This window comes from Chlorocebus sabaeus, chromosome 6 (assembly GCF_047675955.1).
Source record: "Chlorocebus sabaeus isolate Y175 chromosome 6, mChlSab1.0.hap1, whole genome shotgun sequence".
In the NCBI taxonomy this organism is placed as follows: domain Eukaryota; kingdom Metazoa; phylum Chordata; class Mammalia; order Primates; family Cercopithecidae; genus Chlorocebus; species Chlorocebus sabaeus.
In genome coordinates, this window is record NC_132909.1 from 52,442,610 (window position 1) to 52,462,552 (window position 19,943).

At 53.5% G+C, this 19,943-nt stretch overlaps 1 protein-coding gene across 1 annotated transcript; it reads left to right on the forward strand.

Moving 5' to 3' along the window:
- The first annotated feature begins 3,825 nt into the window (after window positions 1-3,825).
- On the forward strand, window positions 3,826-15,040 carry S1PR2 (sphingosine-1-phosphate receptor 2). The gene is made up of 2 exons (XM_007995212.3): window positions 3,826-5,370; window positions 11,531-15,040. Exon 2 carries the CDS (start codon window positions 11,573-11,575, stop codon window positions 12,632-12,634), a length of 1,062 nt encoding a protein of 353 aa, XP_007993403.1. The 5' UTR covers window positions 3,826-5,370; window positions 11,531-11,572; the 3' UTR covers window positions 12,635-15,040.
- The last annotated feature ends 4,903 nt before the right edge of the window (window positions 15,041-19,943 follow it).

A 19,943-nucleotide genomic window follows, 5' to 3' on the forward strand; every position in this document is an offset into this window, starting at 1 on the left:
CCTCCACTGTTCTCTCACTCAGGCCCCCACCACCACCGGGGTCGGCCAAGCTCTCCTCCTGACCCCGGCAAGACCATCAGGAAGTCCAGGCCTCCAGCGTTTTCCAGTCCTCCGTATCGCTCCCTTGGCTGACCTGGTGAAGACATTGTGTTGAACCAGAAGTGGGAGGGAGGCGGAAGTTGCATGTCGGTGTGTCTGTGTGTCCCCGGGGACATCACCTTTGTCTGGGAGCCACAGTTCCCCTGGCAGACGGCCACATATGTCTGCAGCCTTTACATCACCCCCATGCCCCAACCCCCCAGGTCCCAGGGGAGACTGCAAATTGCTGAGCCAGCCCAGGCATATGAGGGCAGTCACTTCCTCCCCAGCCTTCAGGTCCCCACACAAGACTGAGATTTCCGCTCTGATAGCTCTCAGACGAGGAGAAAACCTAATTTTCTTCATGCTTCCTCCTCTGCGGGTTGAACACCTGGTTTCTAGAGTGTTCAGGCAACACTTCTCACTTGGTAGAGGAGGCAGTGAGGTTTTGCTAAGGTCCCAGTAGACCCCAAGATATGGCCCAGAAGCCGGTAGACCCTGAAATCAAGCTCAGGAAAGGGAGCAAAGTCTAGAATTGACTAGTCACTTTCTGACTTTCTTTGTATCCCCCCTTCAAAGCCCCATCACCCTGTGTTAAAATTGTCTGGTTTCGGCCAGGCACAGTGCCTCACACCTGTAATCCCAGCACTTTGGGAGGCCGAGGCGGGTGGATAGCCTGAAGTCAGGAGTTCAAGACCAGCCTGGCCAACATGGTGAAGCCCCATCTCTAATAAAAATACAAAACTTAGCTGGTCGTGGTGGTGTGCAGCTGTAATCCCAGATACTTGGGAGGCTGAGGCAGGAGAATTGCTTGAACCCGGGAGGCAGAAGTTGCAGTGAGCCGAGATCTTGCCAGTGCACTGCAGCCTGGGCGATAGAGCGAGACTCTGTCTCAAAATAAATAAATAAATAAATAAATAAATAAAAATAATTGTCTGGTTTCTTCTCTGTCTCCTCCATCAGACTGTCAGCTTTGGATGGCAGCGACCAATTAGGCATCACCATGCTTAGCACAGAGCCATTACATGTTGTGTTACATACACACATATGTGGCATGCCTATATGTAACATTAATATGTAGATTTTTTTTTTTTTTTTGAGATGGGCTTTTACTATATTGCCTGGGCTGGTCTCAAATTCCTGGCCTCAAGCAATCCTCCTGCCTCTGCCTCCCAAAGTGCTAGGTTATCATGCTTGGCCTGTTGATTTTCTTTTTTTTTCCAGATAGTGTCTTGCTCTGTCAACTAGGCTGGAGTGCAGCAGTGTGATTTCAGCTAACTTCAATCTCCACCTCCCAGGCTCAAGTGATCCTCGCACCCCAGCCTCCTGAGTAGCTGGAACTACAGGCACACACAACCATGCTTGGCTATGTTTAATTTTTTGTTTTTTCTTTCATAGAGCTGAAGTCTCACTATATTGCACAGGCTAATCTCAAGCTCCTGGGCACAACTGGTCTTCCCGCCTTGGCCTCTCAAACTGCTGGGATTACAGACATGAGCCACTAGGCATGACTGATTTTTAAAATTTATATAGATATATATAATTTTTTTTTTTTTTTTTTTTTGAGACGGAGTCTCGCTCTGTCACCCAGGCTGGAGTACAGTGGCAGGATCTCGGCTCACTGCAAGCTCCGCCTGCCGGGTTCACACCATTCTCCTACCTCAGCCTCCCGAGTAGCTGGAACTACAGGCGCCCGCCACCACGCCCGGCTAAGTTTTTTGTATTTTTAATAGAGACGGGATTTCGCCATGTTTGCCAGGATGGTCTCGATCTCCTGACCTGATGATCTGCCTGCCTCGGCCTCCCAAAGTGCTGGAATTACAGGTGTGAGCCACCATGCTCGGCCAATTTTTGTATTTTTAATACAGACTGGGTTTCACCATGTTGGCCAGGCTGGTCTTGAACTCCTGACCTCGTGACCCACCTGCCTTGGCCTCCCAATAATTTTTGTATTTTTAATAGAGATGGGGTTTCACCATATTGGTCAGCCTGGTCTCGAACTGCTGAACTCAGGTGATTCCCTTGCCTCGACCTCTTTGTACATTTTTTTGAATTGCTATTAGAAGCTAAAGATTTCAAACAGCCGGCTGGGTGCAGTGGCTTACACCTGTAATCCCAGCACTTTGGGAGTCTGAGGCAGGTGGATCACTTGAGATCAGGAGTTCGAGACCAGCCTGGCCAACATGGCGATACCTCGTCTCAAAAACAAACAAACAAACAAAAAAACCACAGCCCTCCAGGGTATATCATGAAAAGCTGTTTCTTCTTACCTCATTTTCCCACCCACAGTTCCTCTCCCTAAGAGTAACTGCTGTGACTAGGGTCTGGTGCCTTCTGCCAGAGACAGACTGTGTGTCACAGGCAAATGTGTGTGTATTTATATAGTTCTTATAAATACACCCAGAAATGCAATGCATACTGATCTGCACTGTACTTTTTCAACTTAATATGTGGAAGACCATTTCCCATCAATACACACAAGACTACTCCATTTATTTATTTAATTTTATTTATTTATTTAAAATGGAGTATTGCTCTGTCGCCCAGTCTGGAGTGCAATAGCATGATCTCGGCACACTGCAACCTCTACCTCCAGGGTTCAAGCAATTCTCCTGCCTTAGTCTCCCAAGTAGCTGGGACTCCAGGCACACACTACCATTCCCGGCTAATTTTCGTACTTTTATTAGAGATGGGGTTTGCCATGTTGGCCAGCCTGGTCTCGAACTGCTGACCTCAGGTGATCCACCTGCCTTTTCCTCCCAAAGTGCTGGGATTACAGGCATGACCCATCACACCCGGCCTCTTTATTTTTATTTTATTTTGTTTTTTGAGACGGAGTCTTGCTCCGTTGCCCAAGCTGAAGTCCAATGGCGCCATCTTGGCTCACTGCAACCTCCGCCTCCCGGGTTCAAGCGATTTTCCTGCTTCAACCTCCTGAGTAGCTGGGATTACAGGTGCCCACCACCATGCCTGGCTAATTTTTGTATTTTTAGTAGAGAAGGAGTTTTGCCATATTGGCCAGACTGGTCTTGAACTCCTGACCTCAAGTGATCCACCACCTCTGAGTCCCAGAGTGCTAAGATTACAGGCGTGAGCCACCGGGCCCAGCCAATTTTTGTATTTTTTGTAGAGATGGGGTTTAACCATGTTGCCCAGGCTGATCTAGAACTCCTGGGCTCAAGCAATTCACCCATCTTGGCTTCCCAAAGTGTTGGGATTACAGTCGTGAGCCACCGTGCCTGGCCAGATTATGTTTATAACATATAATGTGTACATTTTCACAAATGGTACCCTCATAAAAAGCCACATCTCTCACCTGAACATAAGATCCATTGGGTTGGCTGGGCACGGTTGCTCATGCCTGTAATCCCAGCACTTTGGGAGGCCGAGGTGGGCAGACCACGAGGTCAGGAGATTGAGACCATCCTGGCCAACATGGTGAAACTCTATCTCTACTAAAAATACAAAAATTAGCTGGGCATGGTGGCACATGCCTGTAATCCCAGCTAGCTACTCAAGAGGCTGAGGCAGGAGAATCTCTTGAACCCAGAAGCCAGAGGTTTCAGTGAGCTGAGATAGGGCCACTGCACTCCAGCCTGGCGACAGAGCTAGACTCTGTCTCAAAAAAAAAAAAAAAAAAAAAAAAAAAATCCATTGGATGAGTTTTTCCTTTTTTTTTTTTTTTTGTTCACTGCTGTGCCCAGTAGGTGCATAAAAAATATTTGTTGCTGGGTGCTGTGGTTTACACCTATAATCCCAGCACTTGGGGAGGTCAAGGCAGGCAGATCAGTTGAGGTCAGGAGTTTGAGACCAGCCTGGTCAACGTGGCGAAACCTTGTCTTTACTAAAAATACAAAAAAAATCATCTGGGCGTGGAGGCACGCGCCTGTATTTCCAGCTACTCGAGAGGCTGAGGCACAGGAATAGCTTCAACCTGGGAGGCAGAAGTTGCACTGAGCTGAGATGGCACCCCTGCACTCCAGCCTGGGAGACAAAGGGAGACTCTGTCTCAAACAAAAAAATTTGTTGAGGGAATGAGGGGCTGTCCTTTCCTGTTGTCAAACTGCTGGTTACACACACACACACACACACACACACACACACGTGTACACAAACATCATTCGATGAAGGTGTAGTGTGCATCATTTCTACAGGCAGGCATACAGAAACGCCCAGGAATGAGTGAAAATTGGAAAACTGGATAGAAGACTGGGACGGATGCTGGAAGGCAGGCACAAACTGGGCCTTGCTGGTTCCCCCTGCCAGAGGGGACAGTGATCTACAGAAGCAGGAAAGACTGTGGAGTGTCCCCAGTCCCCCAGGGGAGAGAGGGCAGCACCTGAATTCTGGAGTCCTATCAAGGGAGAGACTGGCCGGGCTCAGCGGCTGACACCTGTCATTCCAGCACTTTGGGAGGCCAAGGCAGGAGGATTGCTTGAACGCAACAGTTCAAGACCAGCCTGGGCAACATAGCGAGACCCCCATCTCTACAAAAAACTGCAAAAAATTAGCCAGGTGTGATGGCATACCTGTAGTCCCAGCTACTCTGGAGGCTGAGGCAGGAGGTTGAGGCTCCCGTGAGCTATGATTGAGCCACTGCACTATGGCCTGGGTGACAGAGCGAGACCCTGTCTCAAAAAAGAAAAAAAAAAAAAAAAAAGGAGAGACCAATTTTGTCTTTGGGACAGGTCATCGCACTTAGTAGGAATTTCATTATTTGTTGGGTGGACATACAGTAGGCACTTAATGCCTATTTGCAGCGTTGACACCTAGTAGGTACTTCCAAGGCTCTTTGTTGAGTAAATAAAGGTGACCTCGTGTTTTCTTCCAAGTCCAGGGACCCGGGGTGAGCCCAGAGGTAACCTGGAGTTGAAGACAGCTGTTTCAGGTTGAGGCCACCTGGCCAAGAGTACTGTGACGTCACTAGGCTGCGTGACGTTTCCCGCCAGCCGGTTCTCACGGGTGGGGGCTGGGAGGGGCAAAGCGAGAGGTGGGGGGGCGGACAAAGGGGCCCTACGTGCAGCTCCTGTCTGCCCCCGTGTGCGTCCCGGCCAGCCGGCAGGCCACATCTGGAATTCATTGCAGCCGCCGCCGGAAAGGGGAGGAGACGAGGGCGGGGCGAGCGGGGGGCAGAGGCGGTGGCGGCTCACCCCGCCCCCCCACTGTCCCTCGTCCCAGCCCCGGGACGTAGCCGAGCCCGGCGGGCAACCCCAGCCCCAGCCGCGGCCGCCCTGGGGACGCAGACGCCAAGGCCCCTCCGGCCAGGGCCGGGAGCCGGGCCGGCCTAACCAGGTGAGCGCGCGTGAAGACAAGGAAGCAGAAAGGGCGGGCCCTGGTCCCCTGAGGTCTCGGGATCCGAGCTAGGGGGCCCCGATCGGGGGGCTGGGGCGCGCACGCGCCGCCTGGGTTCCTGCTGCACGGAGCGGGTGGTCACCGTGCGCCCTCTCCAAGAGTCCGGACGGCCCCCACTGCCTCGGCCGCGAACCCCCAGACTGTGCTCCCCGCCTTTCTCAGCGGCAGGAAGTTGGCGCCGGGGAGAAGGCGGAATCCGAGCGCTTTCGACTGGAGTCTTTGGGAGGCAGGACGCTGTGCCCGGGGACCAGGGTCTTGGGGAGTGTGTTTGGGGGAGGGGTGCAGCACCCCTCCTGGCTGACTCCTGCTGAGCGAGGGCAAAAGGATGTGCGCGCCGTGGAGCCTCCAAGCCAAGGAGCGGCACCCACGGGGAGGGCTGTCGCACGTCGGGCTTTCTGCCTCGGTTTCCCCAAGTTGTTTGCCTCCTCCGGTTCCCCCGCGGGGGCGTGGCTTTGTTTTGGAAGGAAAGAAAAAGTGACTGCGTGGCTCAGGCGCCTCCTCTTTCAACTCCGGCTCAGGGATGGGTCGTGGGTGAAGGCGCGCGTGGCGCGGACCCCGCGTGGCCCCTGGCCGGGCGGAGTGTCGGAACTCGCCCCCTTCTCCGACACGGGTTGACTCACCCGGGGATTTCCACCACCTCTGTCTCTGTCCTTGTCAGATGCTCCGGGCGCCACGCGCTGAGCCCACGGTCCCCCGCGTGGGGCGACTCGGGCAGGCGCGGAACTCGCGGTGCAGCTGCTGCTACGATCTGGTCCCCCACCCCCAGTCTTCCCAGAATCTCGAGGCGGGACCCCTGGCGGGACGGAGAGGAGTCCTTCTAGTCCCGCTTGGAGACGTTGGGGTGGTCTCGTAGCGGTGCGGGGGGAGAGGAGGCGTGGCTCCAGCGCAAGCGAGTGTGGATACCGCGCATTCCTAGGCCAGATAAGGAAGCCGAGAGTGCGGGTCAGCGCGGGGGCGGGTCCTGCTGCCATCTCCATGGAGACACGCTGGGCTTTGCCTGGTTGATGGTGGGCGGTGGGGGCGCTGCCCGGGGACCAGAGGTGTCTCCAGGCTCCTTCGTTGTTGTTTGGGTCTGGGCTGAACTTAGGAGATTCCACCCTTGGGAACCCACTAGGGTCTCCTTTGTTCGTTGGTTCATTCATTCATTCATTCATTTGCCCATTCCACACGTTTTCTGAGTGTTTTCTTTGTGCCAGGCATCCCTGTAGGGGCTGATAGCTGACTGGCTCCCTGGCCTTACCCATTGACTGTCTAGGTGGAAGCCAGACAGAAAAGGAGAAATATCATGATAGTTTCCCATAGTGGCAAGCGCTGCGCAGATAATAAAACAAGATTCTGTGATTAGAAAAGGCTTGGAGACAGCTGCTATTGTAGACTGGAGGTCAGGGGAGTCCCCTCTGAGGAAGTGACCTTTAAATAGAAACCCGAAAGATGGGGAGACAGTCATTCAAAGATTTGGGGAAAGGCCAGACGCGGTGGCTCACGTCTGTAATCCCAGCAGTTTCGGAGGCTTTGGCAGGTGAATCACCTGAAGTCAGAAGTTCCAGACCAGCCTGGCCAACGTGGTGAAACCCCATCTCTACTAAAAATAAAAAAATTAGCTGGGTGTGGTGGTGGGTGCCTATAACTCCAGCTACTCAGGAGGCTGAGGCAGAAGGATCGCTTGAACTCAGGAGGCAGAGGTTGCGGTGAGCTGAGATCACACCACTGCACTCCAGCCTGGGCAGCAGACTGAGTGTCTCAAAAAAAATTGAGGGAAAGTGTGCCCCAAAAAGAACAGCAGGGGCAAAGGCTTGCAGATAGGGGTGGGGGTAGCATGGAGCAGGCTTAGTGTGGTTGGAGTGGAATGGTCCTGGGGGAGAATGGGAGGAGGCTTTGTGGGCAGGGGCCATGCTACTTGGGCTATAGGGAGCCATGGGAGGATTTGGAGTTGGGGAGTGACATGGAGTTATGAGTTTAAAAGCTCCCCCTGGCTGCTTGGTAGAGAATGGCAGGGTAGGGGGTCCTGACAACCACAGGGAAACCAAAAAGTAGGGTGGCTACCATGGGCTCCACGGGTGACCAGGGGGAACTGTAACCACAGGGCCTGCCTCTCTGGAACTGGGAGTTGGTGGAGAGGAGCTTAGAAGCCACTGAGTCTTCCTCCATCCTTCCCCTCTCCTAATCTCCAGCCAAACAGTTGTCTGAGTCTATCTCTCTTCCCTTCCTTCCAAACCCCATCACTTGTCCCTCCTGTTCCATTTCAGGCCTGGACATTCTATGTGAGCCCAGTGGCCTCTTTCTGAGCTTCTGAGAGGGAGTCAGGAAGGACTTGGTGAAGGTGACCAGGAGACAGGATCTGTGTCTTTCTCAAAACCTGGTAACCTAACACAGGGAGGGGACACAGGCTAGGCCACAGCCCACCTAGGGGGTGACTCTTCCGCCAGCTCCAACCTCAGTACCCTGCTTCCTCTTTCTGGGAGGTGTCAACCACCTAAGTGCTCGCCTCAGTAAAGTCTTAGTGGTTAAGGTGAGGCTTGGATAGAATGTGGGCCTCAGTTTCCCCTTCTCTAGGAGAGCTGCCTCTCTCTCTGTGAACGCCTTAACCTCCCTGGGCTGCAGAAGGTGAGAGCGCAGCGCCCCCAGTCTTCCTCTCAGGGAAGAAGAAAGATTGTTTGGTCAGTCCCTGGGATGCAAGGGCTGAACACATTTCATTTCATTTCGTTTTGTTTTGTTTTGAGACAGAGTCTTGCTCTGTCACCCAGGCTGGAGTGCAGTGGCTGCGATCTCGGCTCATTGCAACCTCTGTCTCCCAGGTTCACATGATTTTCCTGCTTCAGTCCCCCGAGTAGCTGGGATTACAGGCGCGCACCACCACACCCGGCTAATTTTTTTTTTTTTTTTTTTTTGTATTTTGAATAGAGTGGGGAATTTCACCATGTTGGCCAGGCTGGTCTCGAACTCATGACCTCAGGTGATAGGCCTGCCTTGGCTTCCCAGAGTGCTGGGATTACAGGAATGAGCCACCACGCCTGTCCTGAATATATTTCTTATTTCTCCAGGAAGCACAGTAAATCTCTTGGTGAGCAGCAGAGGGGGCGGCTGCACTGCACAGTCTTCTTCCCAGGCCTGGAAAGGGACCTTGATTCTCACTTATGAACCCCAGGAGGGGCCCAGCAGGCCAGGGCAGCCTGGGGGCATCTGGTCGGGGTGACCCAGCGGTCAGGCTGCGGTTCAAACTCCCCCTAGGGACGTCCACATAGCATTAACTCTATCCTTGGAAAGCCTGAGCTCCGGTCGCCTGTAAAGGACCCCATCAGTAGGGCTGGCCATAGAGCGCCCCCAACTGGACCAATCAGAGGCTGAAGATGGAAAGCGCGGGCCAATAGGCAAATCGCTCAGTGCCCTTGGATTGAAAATGAGCCAATCAGGGCGTGGGCTGTTGCCGGCCCATCAGCTGTGTGTGATCCCGCCGCAGCCTGGGCTCAAGCCCGCCTGGGACTGGCTGCAGCGTGCAGAGGGCATCAAGATGCCTGGGGCTCCGTCCAGCAAAGGAACAAGGGGCCTCTGTGTGGCTATCTGGGAGGGGCAGCAGTCCCCGGGGACGTGCACAAGCCCTTGTCTGTTCCCAAACTAGGACGGATGTCCCTCCGCCCTCGGGGAGCAGCTGCCTCTGTCCAGCCAGGGGTCAGGATGCCCCTTGGAGGGGGTGGCCAGGGACTGAGATGGCTGGGTGACTCCGGAAGCCTCCATCACTCCTGGGCTCAGGAGAACTGGCCTAACCAGACTTTTCTGGAACGGTGCACACAGTCTTTGCCAGACGTGTTTCTAGGGACCTGGGGAGGACTCCCCTTACTCTCCCCGCTTCCTCCCGTTTGGCTACGGGCTGGAACTTCTTCTCCCTTCATGAAAGGCATACACTGCACTGGCTCCTCTGACACCCCCCTAACCCTACCCCCAAGCTGGGGGAAGGCCATGGTGTCTGCCTCTCATCCTCTCTGCCCAAGAGCGCCTCTCCCCGCCCCCTCCCCCCACGGCTCAGTTTTCTTTGGTGGGTGGCGGTTCCACCCCCTCCCCCCACGGCTCAGTTTTCCTTGGTGGGTGGCGGTGGGGGGGATGGGAGGGGTTGGGGTGGAGGGATGGGAGGGAGTGGGGGGGTGACTCAGGCTTTCATGGAACAAATGCCTTACCCCCTCCCGGTGGGGCTGCACACCCCTCCACCACTCACATGACTTCAGCAAAGCTGCCCCATCCTCCCAGCCAGGACCTCCCAGATGGGGTCTCTCCCATCCTGACTCCCCCCACATCCCGCCTTCCTCACACCGGATGTGACTGCAGAGTGAGGACTCCACCCTGTTTGTTCCAGGGGCCTCACATCTGGATTTCATCCTGGCTGGGGAGGGGGTGCCAGCGCCCTGCCCATCCCCGCAGGACCTTCTGTCCCAGGGCAGAGCTAGATGGTGCTGATGAGAACAGGCTGTTGGAGATCTCATCTGGTTGGCTTACATCCCTTCCCTTTCCAAAGGATTGGAGGAAAGAGGGGAGCTAGTAACATTCGGCGGTATTTGTTGAGTGCTTACTATGAGCTAAACGTGCCTCATGCGTCATTTAAAAGGATTTTCCCATCACCGCTATGAAGTGGGCTTTCTTCTCTCCATTGCACGGATAAGGAGGTTCAGGCTGAGACAGCGTCTAGGAACTTGCCCAGTGTTTCAGTGGTGGAATGGGAGCAAACTCTGGATTGTCTCCAAGGTCTGTGTCCTTGAAGATGGTATGACCTCTGGGATGTTTGAACCTCAGGGCCGCCCTGGTGTCTCCCCAAGACCTTATCTTGGGAACACCCGTGGCCTTAAGACTTAGACCCAGCCTGAAATCCAGCGTTAGTGCGTGGTAATGAATGAGCAGGGCATGGAGCTATCAGTGGTGAGATTCTCCCTGACCCAGGTCAGCATGAGGCCGCAGGCGCCTGTGTGTTCCAGAGAAGAGACAAACCCTCCAGGCCCTGCCTAGGGCTTGCTCTCTGGGCAGGTGGGCAAGGTTTCTGGAAGTCCGCATTATATTTTTCATGCTATTTGGGGGAGCTTCTGTCCCTTTGAAAGCGTGTAGCTACTCAGGAGGCTGAAGTAGGAGGATCACTTGAGCCCAGGAGTTGAGTCGACTGTGAGCTATGATTATGTCACTGCACTCCAGCCTGGGTAGCAGAGCAAGACCGTATCTCTAGAAAAGAATAATGAAAATTAAAATAGGCAAGATGTCTTGGTTCATGCCTATAATCTCATTGCTTTGAGAGGCCAAGGAGAATTGCTTGAGGCCAGGAGTTCAGGACCAGCCTGGACAACACAGTGAGACCCAATCTCTAAAAAAAAAAAAAAAAAAAAAATAGCCAGGCGGCCAGGCCCGGTGGCTCACACTGGTAATCCCAGCACTTTGAGAGGCCGAGGCAGGCGGATCACGAGATCAAAAACTCGAGACCATCCTGGCCAACATGGTGAAATCTCGTTTCTATTAAAAATAAAAAAAATTAGCTGGGTGTGGCGGTAGGTGCCTGTAATCCCAGCTACTCAGGAAGCTGAGGCAGGAGAATCACTTGAACCCAGGAGGAGGAGGTTGCAGTGAGCCAAGTGTGCCACAGCACTCCAGCCTGGGCAACAGAGCGAGACTCTGTCTCAAAAAAAAAAAAAAATTAGCCAGGCATGGTGGCATGTGCTTGTAGCTGAAGCTGAGGTGGGAGGCTGAGGTGGGAGGATCACTTGAGCCTAGGAGTTCAAGGCTGCAGGGAGTCATGATTACGCCACTGCACTCCAGCCTGAGGCAGAGCAAGACCTTGTCTTTAAAATATAGATAAATAAAATAAATAAGAAAGAGTGTAGCCTAGGGCTTATAAGAGGCCGCAGAGCCAGCCTCTCTGGCCCTGCCGCTGGTTAAATTTGAGATTTTAGGAAAGTGAATTAACCTCTCTGAGTTTCCTATCTGTAAACGGGGATGATGATGATTCTGAATTCATGTGGCCCTTCCTCGAAGAGTAACAGAGCAAGAAATTGAATCTCAGCGCATCCGAGGCCAGAGCCCAGGTAGCAGCCGTAGCTCTGACCTATTGTCTGTCTGTCTGTCTTCTCTGCAGTTCTGACAGCCCCATGGCCCCAGCAGGCCTCTGAGCCCCACCATGGGCAGCTTGTACTCGGAGTACCTGAACCCCAACAAGGTCCAGGAACACTATAATTATACCAAAGAGACTCTGGAAACGCAGGAGACGACCTCCCGCCAGGTGGCCTCGGCCTTCATCGTCATCCTCTGTTGCGCCATCGTGGTGGAAAACCTTCTGGTACTCATTGCAGTGGCTCGAAACAGCAAGTTCCACTCGGCAATGTACCTGTTTCTGGGTAACCTGGCTGCCTCCGATCTGCTGGCAGGCGTGGCCTTCGTAGCCAATACCTTGCTCTCCGGCTCTGTCACGCTGAGGCTGACGCCCGTGCAGTGGTTTGCCCGGGAGGGCTCTGCCTTCATCACGCTCTCCGCCTCTGTCTTCAGCCTCCTGGCCATCGCCATCGAGCGCCACGTGGCCATTGCCAAGGTCAAGCTGTACGGCAGCGACAAGAGCTGCCGCATGCTCCTGCTCATCGGGGCCTCGTGGCTCATCTCTCTGGTCCTCGGTGGCCTGCCCATCCTTGGCTGGAACTGCCTGGGCCACCTTGAGGCCTGCTCCACTGTCCTGCCTCTCTACGCGAAGCATTATGTGCTGTGCGTGGTGACCATCTTCTCCATCATCCTGTTGGCCATCGTGGCACTGTACGTGCGCATCTACTGCGTGGTCCGCTCAAGCCACGCTGACGTGGCTGGCCCGCAGACCCTAGCCCTGCTCAAGACAGTCACCATCGTGCTAGGTGTCTTTATCATCTGCTGGCTGCCCGCCTTCAGCATCCTCCTTCTGGACTATGCCTGTCCCGTCCACTCCTGCCCGATCCTCTACAAAGCCCACTACTTTTTCGCCTTCGCCACCCTGAATTCGCTGCTCAACCCTGTCATCTACACGTGGCGCAGCCGGGACCTGCGTCGGGAGGTGCTTCGGCCGCTGCAGTGCTGGCGGCCGGGGGTGGGGGTGCAAGGTCGGAGGCGGGACGGGACCCCGGGCCACCACCTCCTGCCACTCCGCAGCTCCAGCTCCCTGGAGAGAGGCATGCACATGCCCACGTCGCCCACGTTTCTGGAGGGCAACACGGTGGTCTGAGGTGGGGGTGGACCAACAACCAGGCCAAGGCAGAGGGGTTCATGGAGAGGCCACTGGGTGACCCCAGACAGAGACGTGGGGCTGCCGAGCCAGATGCCCCCGCCCCACAGACCTGGGTGATGTTGCAAATATTTCACACCTGGAAAGGCCAGATAAGGCACTGACTAGTCACATAGCAGTGTTGCAGTGGGGTCCTGAGGGCCAGTCCGGTGGCTGGTATGACCCCTTTAGAACTGGATCCTGGGGAGTCCAGGGCAGGGGACCTGTGAAGAGCCAGGGTGAGGGCAGGCAGCATTTAAGGGGAGATCAGGGCAGGAGTGCTTTACTACCTGGTACAAAGGATTTTTTTTTTTTTTTTTTTTTTTTGAGACGGAGCCTTGCACTGTTTCCCAGGCTGGAGTGCAGTGGCATGATCTCAACTCACTACAAGCTCTGCCTCCTGGGTTCACGCCATTCTCCTGCCTCAGCCTCTCGAGTAGCTGGGACTACAGGTGCCCACCATCACACCTGGCTAATTTTTTGTACTTTTAGTAGAGACAGGGTTTCACTGTGTTAGCCAGGATGGTCTCGATCTCCTGACCTCGTGATCCACCTGCCTTGGCCTCACAAAGTACTGGGATTACAGGCGTGAGCCACCGTGCCCGGCCTTTTTTTTTTTTTTTTTTTTTTGAGGTGAAGTCTCGCTCTGTTGCCCAGGCTGGAGTGCAGTGGTGCAGTCTCAGCTCGCCGCAACCTCCACCTCTGGGGTTCAAGTAACTCTCCTGCCTGAGCCTCCTGAGTAGCTGGGATTACAGGTGCCTACCACCATGCCCAGTTAATTTTTTTTTTTTTTTTTGTATTTTTAGTAGAGACGGGGTTTCACCATGTGGGCCAAGCTGGTCTCGAACTCCTGACCTCATGATCCACCCGCCTTGGCCTCCCAAAATGTGGGATTACAGGTGTGAGCCACTGCACCTAGCGGTACAAAGAATTTCTACATTTTCCTCCCTGGCCCCCATTCCTGCACCGATTTCTCCTTTTCGAATGTATTCCTCCTGCCACCTTCTCTGGGCAACTTCGTGCCACTTCAGAACCACTGTCCCGAGGAGCTAGAGGCCTCCTCTCTGACCCTCCAGAGCCCAAATCCACAGCTTCCCCAAATTTTATCAGCTGCCACTTGATGACTTCTCCTCTTCTCTCTGAGGCCTGGAAACCACGGCTGGAGGTGGGGAGGGGATGGCGACTGAGGTCCTTTCCTCATTCTCAGACCTCATTGGTCAATTGCACTATTTGGGGCACAGAGGTATCACCAAAAGTGGGAAAAACCAGTGTGGGTGGCTGGGGAGGGCTTTGGGACTCTTGATGTGGGGTAGGGCGCAACTTGAGAAAATTCTGGGGGCGATGTTTGCACAGACACCCTCCTTTCAAAAACAGCCACCCCCAGGCTATTTTTGGGTCCACACCTGCAGCCCCAGCTAAAGTACCAGGTCTCCCGAGCAAGGCAGAGAGAAGCCTTGAGCCTGAACCCTGCTGTGTCTTCTTTCAAGATTTTTTTTGTTTTGACACGGTTTCAAGATTTTTTTGTTTTGTTTTGTTTTTCAGATGGAGTCTACTCTGTCACCCAGGCTGGAGTGGGGCAGTGGTTCAATCTCCGTTCACTGCCACCTCCACCTCCCGGGTTCAAGCAATTCTCTTGCTTTAGCCTCCCGAGTAGGTGGGACTATAGGCACCTGCCACCACGCCTGGCTAATTTTTGTATTTTTAGTAGAGATGGGGTTTCACTATGTTGGCCAGGCTGGTTTCAAACTCCTGACCTCAAGTGATCTGCCCGCCTCGGCCTCCCAAAGTGCTGGGATTACAGGTATGAGACACTATGCCCGGCCTTCTTCTTTCAAGTTATATTGAATGGAGCATGGGGGTGGCAGTGGCTAGGGACATTTCCTGGGGACACTCTCCCCTAACCTGCCCCAGAAGGATTTCACAAAAACCTGTGGATAATGGAAGGGATGTTACGGTACAAACCTATATTTATGTGTGTGTGTGTGTGTGTGTGTGTATGTGTGTGTGCACACGCGCACAGCGTGATGTCTGTGACCCCCCTCTCCCCATTACATTTCCCCAGAATGAATGCTGTCCTGTCTTCTCATGTCTGTGTTGAAGCTGCCAAAGTCAGGGAGCTCTGGTCCTGCCCAGACCCCTTTGGAATTGCTGGCCCATCCTCCCACTGGAGAACTGGGGTACAGCTCACCTTGGGGAAGGAAACCTCATGCCTCAGAGTAATTTCTTGTGAATGCGAAGCCTGGGGGAGCGGGTCTTTGGGGGGCAAGGAGCCAGTCAGGGGCTTGTTTCCTCTCATAGAGCTCCCCAGACATGCCCCCGCAATGCCTGAAACCCAGACCTAGGCTAATAAACGGTTCAGTTTCTCTTTCTGGTGGTTAGTGTGTCTTTTCAGGGAGCACTTTCCCCCAGGAGTGCCCCATGGCTGGGCTGGATGGAACGGGAGGGGGGCTGCTGCCTGAGTAACTCATCCTTTGCCAACCTTCCCATTCGGTGCCCCTGACACCCTTAACCCAGCCTGAGCCAGGAGAAAACAGAGGTCAACCGGGATCTTTCTCAGGGCCAACTCTCCTGCCCCTCCCGGGGATTAACTAGGCCTGGGATCTCCCTGCTTTCCCTGAAAGAGACAGCCTGGCGGGTGGTGGGAGGCTCTTACATCCTCCCAGTTGTATGTGCCTCCCAGGGAGCTGGAGAGATGGTTTGAGGAGGGTACAAAGAACCCAGATACCCACCCTTAGACTCGGTGTTCCCAAAAGTAATGGCTGATCTCCACCGAGCACTTTCCAGGCGTAAAGACTTGACTGCTCAGGAGGTAGAAGTTACTATAAACTCTTATGGAGGTGTGAATTCAGAGAGATCAAGCAAACTGCTCAGAGTCACACAGCATTAGTCGGGGTAGTGCCTGTCTGAGTTTGAACCCAAGCAGGCTGACTCTAGACCACACTGGATCCACCACTGGGCTAGAGAGAGGCCACTCAGCTGAGTGCAGTGGCTCACTCCTATAATTCCAGCACTTCGGGAGGCTGAAGTGGGCGGATCACTTGAGATCAGGAGTTTGAGACCAGCCTGGCCAACATGGTGAAACCCCGGATCTGCAAAAAATACAAAAATTAGCTGGGTGTGGTGGCGGGCGCCTGTAGTCCCAGCTACTCAGGAGGCTGAAGCAAGAGAATTGCTTGAACCGGGGAGGTGGAGGTTGCAGTGAGCCGAGATCACGGCACTGCACTCCAGCCTGGGTGACAGAGCGGAACAAAAAAAGAGAGAGAGATTCCACTCAGCCCCCTCTTTGCCACGGAAGGAGGAGTCACGAAGTTCATCAAGAACCAGGAGAAGCCAAGACAGGATGCAGCCTGGAGTGGGTCCCTCAGTGGGCTCACTGGTGACATCCTCCTCTTTTGTCTGCAGGCAGCCGGCTCAGTGACTCCTTTGAAGACAGATCTAGAGTTTTTGTTTTTGTTTTTGAGATAAGGTCTTGCTCTGTTGCCTAGGCTGTAGTGCAGTTGGTGCCACCATGGTTCACTTCAGCCTCCCAAGTAGCTGGGACCACAGACATGCACCACCATGCCTGGCTAATTTTTGAATTTTTATTTAGTTATTTTTTTATAGAGGGGGGTCTCCCTATGTTGCCCAGGCTGGTCTGGAAATCCTGGGCTCAAGCGATCCTCCTGCCTCCACTTTGGTCTCCCAAAGTGCTGGGATTTCAGGCATGAACAGATGGGGGACCCTAGACCCCCAAGCTGGCGCCCCACACGGCAACACCAGCTCTAAGACTAGGACAGCCAGTGAGAGAGAAGGCAGACCGCAGAGGCTGAGGGCCTCTAACCCCCATCGGAATTCCCCTTCTCTAGCAGTTGAGACAACAACCTCTGTTTGGAAACCTGAACCCTAGATGGGATTGGGGGTGGGGTGGGGGAAAAAGGCACAGGCCAGGCTGGAGCCAATAGATTTTCCCCAGGTACCCACAGGGTTCTCTATCTCCCCCTTCAGGACTCTGCTCAAATGCCACCTCCTCAGAGAGGCCCTCCCTGGCCACCTCCTTCCTCCTCACTTGCTTATCACCTGGCAGTATATGATTAAGTTGGTGCCATTTCTTTTAATAGCAAAAGTCGCACTGACTTTTTTTTTTTTTTTTTTTTTTGAGACGGAGTCTCGCTCTGTCGTCCAGGCTGGAGTGCAGTGGCGCAATATCGGCTCACTGCAAACTCCGCCTCCTGGGTTCACGCCGTTCTCCTGCCTCAGACTCCGGAGTAGCTGGGACTACAGGTGCCCGCCAGCACATCCAGTTCATTTTTTTTGTAGTTTTTAGCAGAGACGGGGTTTCACCGTGTTAGCCAGGATGGTCTCAATCTCCTGACCTCGTGATCCGCCCATCTCGGCCTCCCAAAGTGCTGGGATTCCAGGCTTGAGCCACCGCGCCCGGCCTATGCAATGACTTTTAATGGCAAAAACTGCAATGACTTTAGCACCAACCCAATATATATCAATTTGTCTGTGTCCGCCCCCATTAAAATACAAGCACCATGAATATAGGACTGCACCTGCCTTATTTACTAATGTATCTTCAGCGTTTTGGTTTTTTTTGAGACAAGGTCTCACTCTGTTCCCCAGGCTTGAGTGCAGCGGTGCAATCACAGCTCACTGCAGCCTCAACCTCATGGGCTCATGGGCTCAGATGATCCTTCCACCTCAGGCTTCCTAGTAGCTGGCATTAGAAGCCTGCTAATTTTCTTCTTTTGTAAAGACATGGTTCTGCCGTGTTGCCCAGGCTGGTCTTGAACTCCTGGGCTTAAGAGATCTCCCCGCCTCAACCTCCCAAAGTGCTGAGATTACAGGTGTGAACCTCCTTGCCTGGCTATTTATAGCTCTCTAGCATCTTTTTTTTTTTTTTTTTTTTTTGATGCAGGGTCTGGCTCTGTCACTCAGGCTGGAGTGCAGTGGCGTAATCACAGCTCACTGCAGCCTTGACCTCCTGGGCTCAAGCCATCCTCCCACCTCAATCTCCCAAGTAGGTGGAACTACACGTATGTGCCAACACACTGGCCTACTTTTTTGTATTGTTTGTAGAGACAGAGTTTCACCATGTTGTCCAGGTTGGTCTCAAACTCCTGGGCTCAGTGCTCCGCCCACCTCAGCCTTCCAAATTGCTGGGATTACAGGCATGAGTCACCATGCCTGGCTATCTCTAACATCTTAAACACTATTTCGCATGTTCCCACCCCAGGGCCTTTGCACCTGCTGTTCCCTCTGCCTGGAATGCCTACACACAGTAGGTCCTCACTAAATGCTTGTTGAATAAATAAAGCAAAAGCAAATGATGGTCATGTCAGTGAGTGTTAAGTGCTAGGAAGAAAATAAAATAGGGCCAGACGCGGTGGCTCATGCCCATAACTCCAGCATTTTGGGAGGCCGAGGCAGGCGGATCACCTGAGTTCAGGAGTTTGAAACCAGCCTGGCCAGCATGGTGAAACCTCATCTCTACTAAAAATACAAAATTAGCCAGGTGTGGTAGTGGGCATCTGTAATCCCAGCGACACCAGAGGCTGAGGCTGGAGAATCGCTTAAACCTGGGCGCTGGAGTTTGCAGTGAGCCGAGATCACGCCTTTGCACTCTGGCCTGGGCAACAAAAGTGAAACCCCGTCTAACAAAAAGAAAAGAAAAGAAAAGAATTAAAATAAAATAAATAGGGCCAGGCCTGGTGACTCATGCCTGTAATCCCAGCACTTTGGGAGGCCGAGGCGGGCAGATCACCTGAGGTGAGGAGTTGTTTGTTTGTTTGTTTGTTTGAGACAGAGTCTTGTTCTGTCACCCAGGCTGGAGTACAATGATGTGATCTCAACTCAAGGCAACCTCCACCTCCTGAGTTCAAGCAATTCTCCTGCCTCAGCCTCCCGAGTAGCTGGCATTACAGGCATGTGCCACCAAGTCTGGCTAATTTTTGTATTTGTAGTAGAGACGGGGTTTTCACCATGTTGGTCAGGCTGGTGTCAAACTCCTGGCCTCAAGTGATCCACTCGCCTTGGCCTCCCAAAGTGCTGGGATTACAGGCGTGAGCCCCTGTGCCCAGCCAAGGTCAAGAGTTTGAAACCAGCCTGGCCAGCATGGTGAAACCCTCTCTCTACCAAAAATACAAAATTAGGCCATGTGCCTAATTTTGGGATTATGCCTATAATTCCAGCACTTTGGGAGGCCAAGGGGGGTGGATCATGAAGTCAGGAGTTCAAGACCAGCCTGGCCAACATGGTGAAACCCTGTCTGCACTAAAAATACAAAAACTAGCTGGGCGTGGTGGCGCACACCTGTAGTCCCAGCTACTTAGGAGGCTGAGGCAGGAGAATTGCTTGAACCTGGGAGGCGGAGGTTGCAGTGAGCCAAGATCATGCCACTGCACTCCAGCCTGGGCAACAGAGTGAGACTGTCTCAAAAAAAAACTTAGCCGGGTGTGGTGGTGGGTGCCTGTAATCACAGCTAGCCTGGAGGCTGAGGCTGGAGAATTGCTTGAACCCGGGAGGTGGAGGTTGCAGTGAGCCAAGATCGCGCCTTTGCACTCCAGCCTGGGCAACAGGAGCGAAACTCCATCCCCCACCCCCTCCCCAAAAAAAGGTGGCATTTGTCCCCTTGACAGAACTGCTGCCGCTGTCACCATCTCTGACTAATATTGCCCAGGTCTCACCACCACCACCAGGCCTTGGGGAAGCCGCAGAGCAGCCGCAGCCAACAGGCCAACCAGACCCCCACCCGTGCTGCCCCACAGACCCTGCAGATGGGGCCCTGTGCCTACAAGATCAGGCAGTTCCTGGACTGTCCGACCACTGAGAATGACCTGTCCATGAGGCCCTGAAGCAGTGCAAGTACAACCATGGTCTGAGCTCCCTGCCCTGAAGATGTCGGTGCAGACTCGGGGGCCAGCCCTGCACCCACCTCTACCCCTCACCCACAGCCGGACCACAACACCAGATTGTACCTGGATAGCTGGGACTGGAAGTGAGGAGGAGGTTTCTCACCCCACAGATAACCCAAGACACAAATGAGCAATTAAAAGAGTTTATTTGAGACCACAAAAACAAATGAAAACAAAACAAACAAACAAAAAACAAAGAAAAGAAAATAATGCCAGATGCTGTAGCTCACGCCCATAATCCCAGCACTTTGGAATGCTGAGGTGAGCAGATCACCTGAGGTCAGGAGTTTGAAATCAGCCTGGCCACATGGCGAAACCCCATCTCTACTAAAAATACAAAATTAGCCAGGCGTGGTGGTGGGTGCCTGTAATCT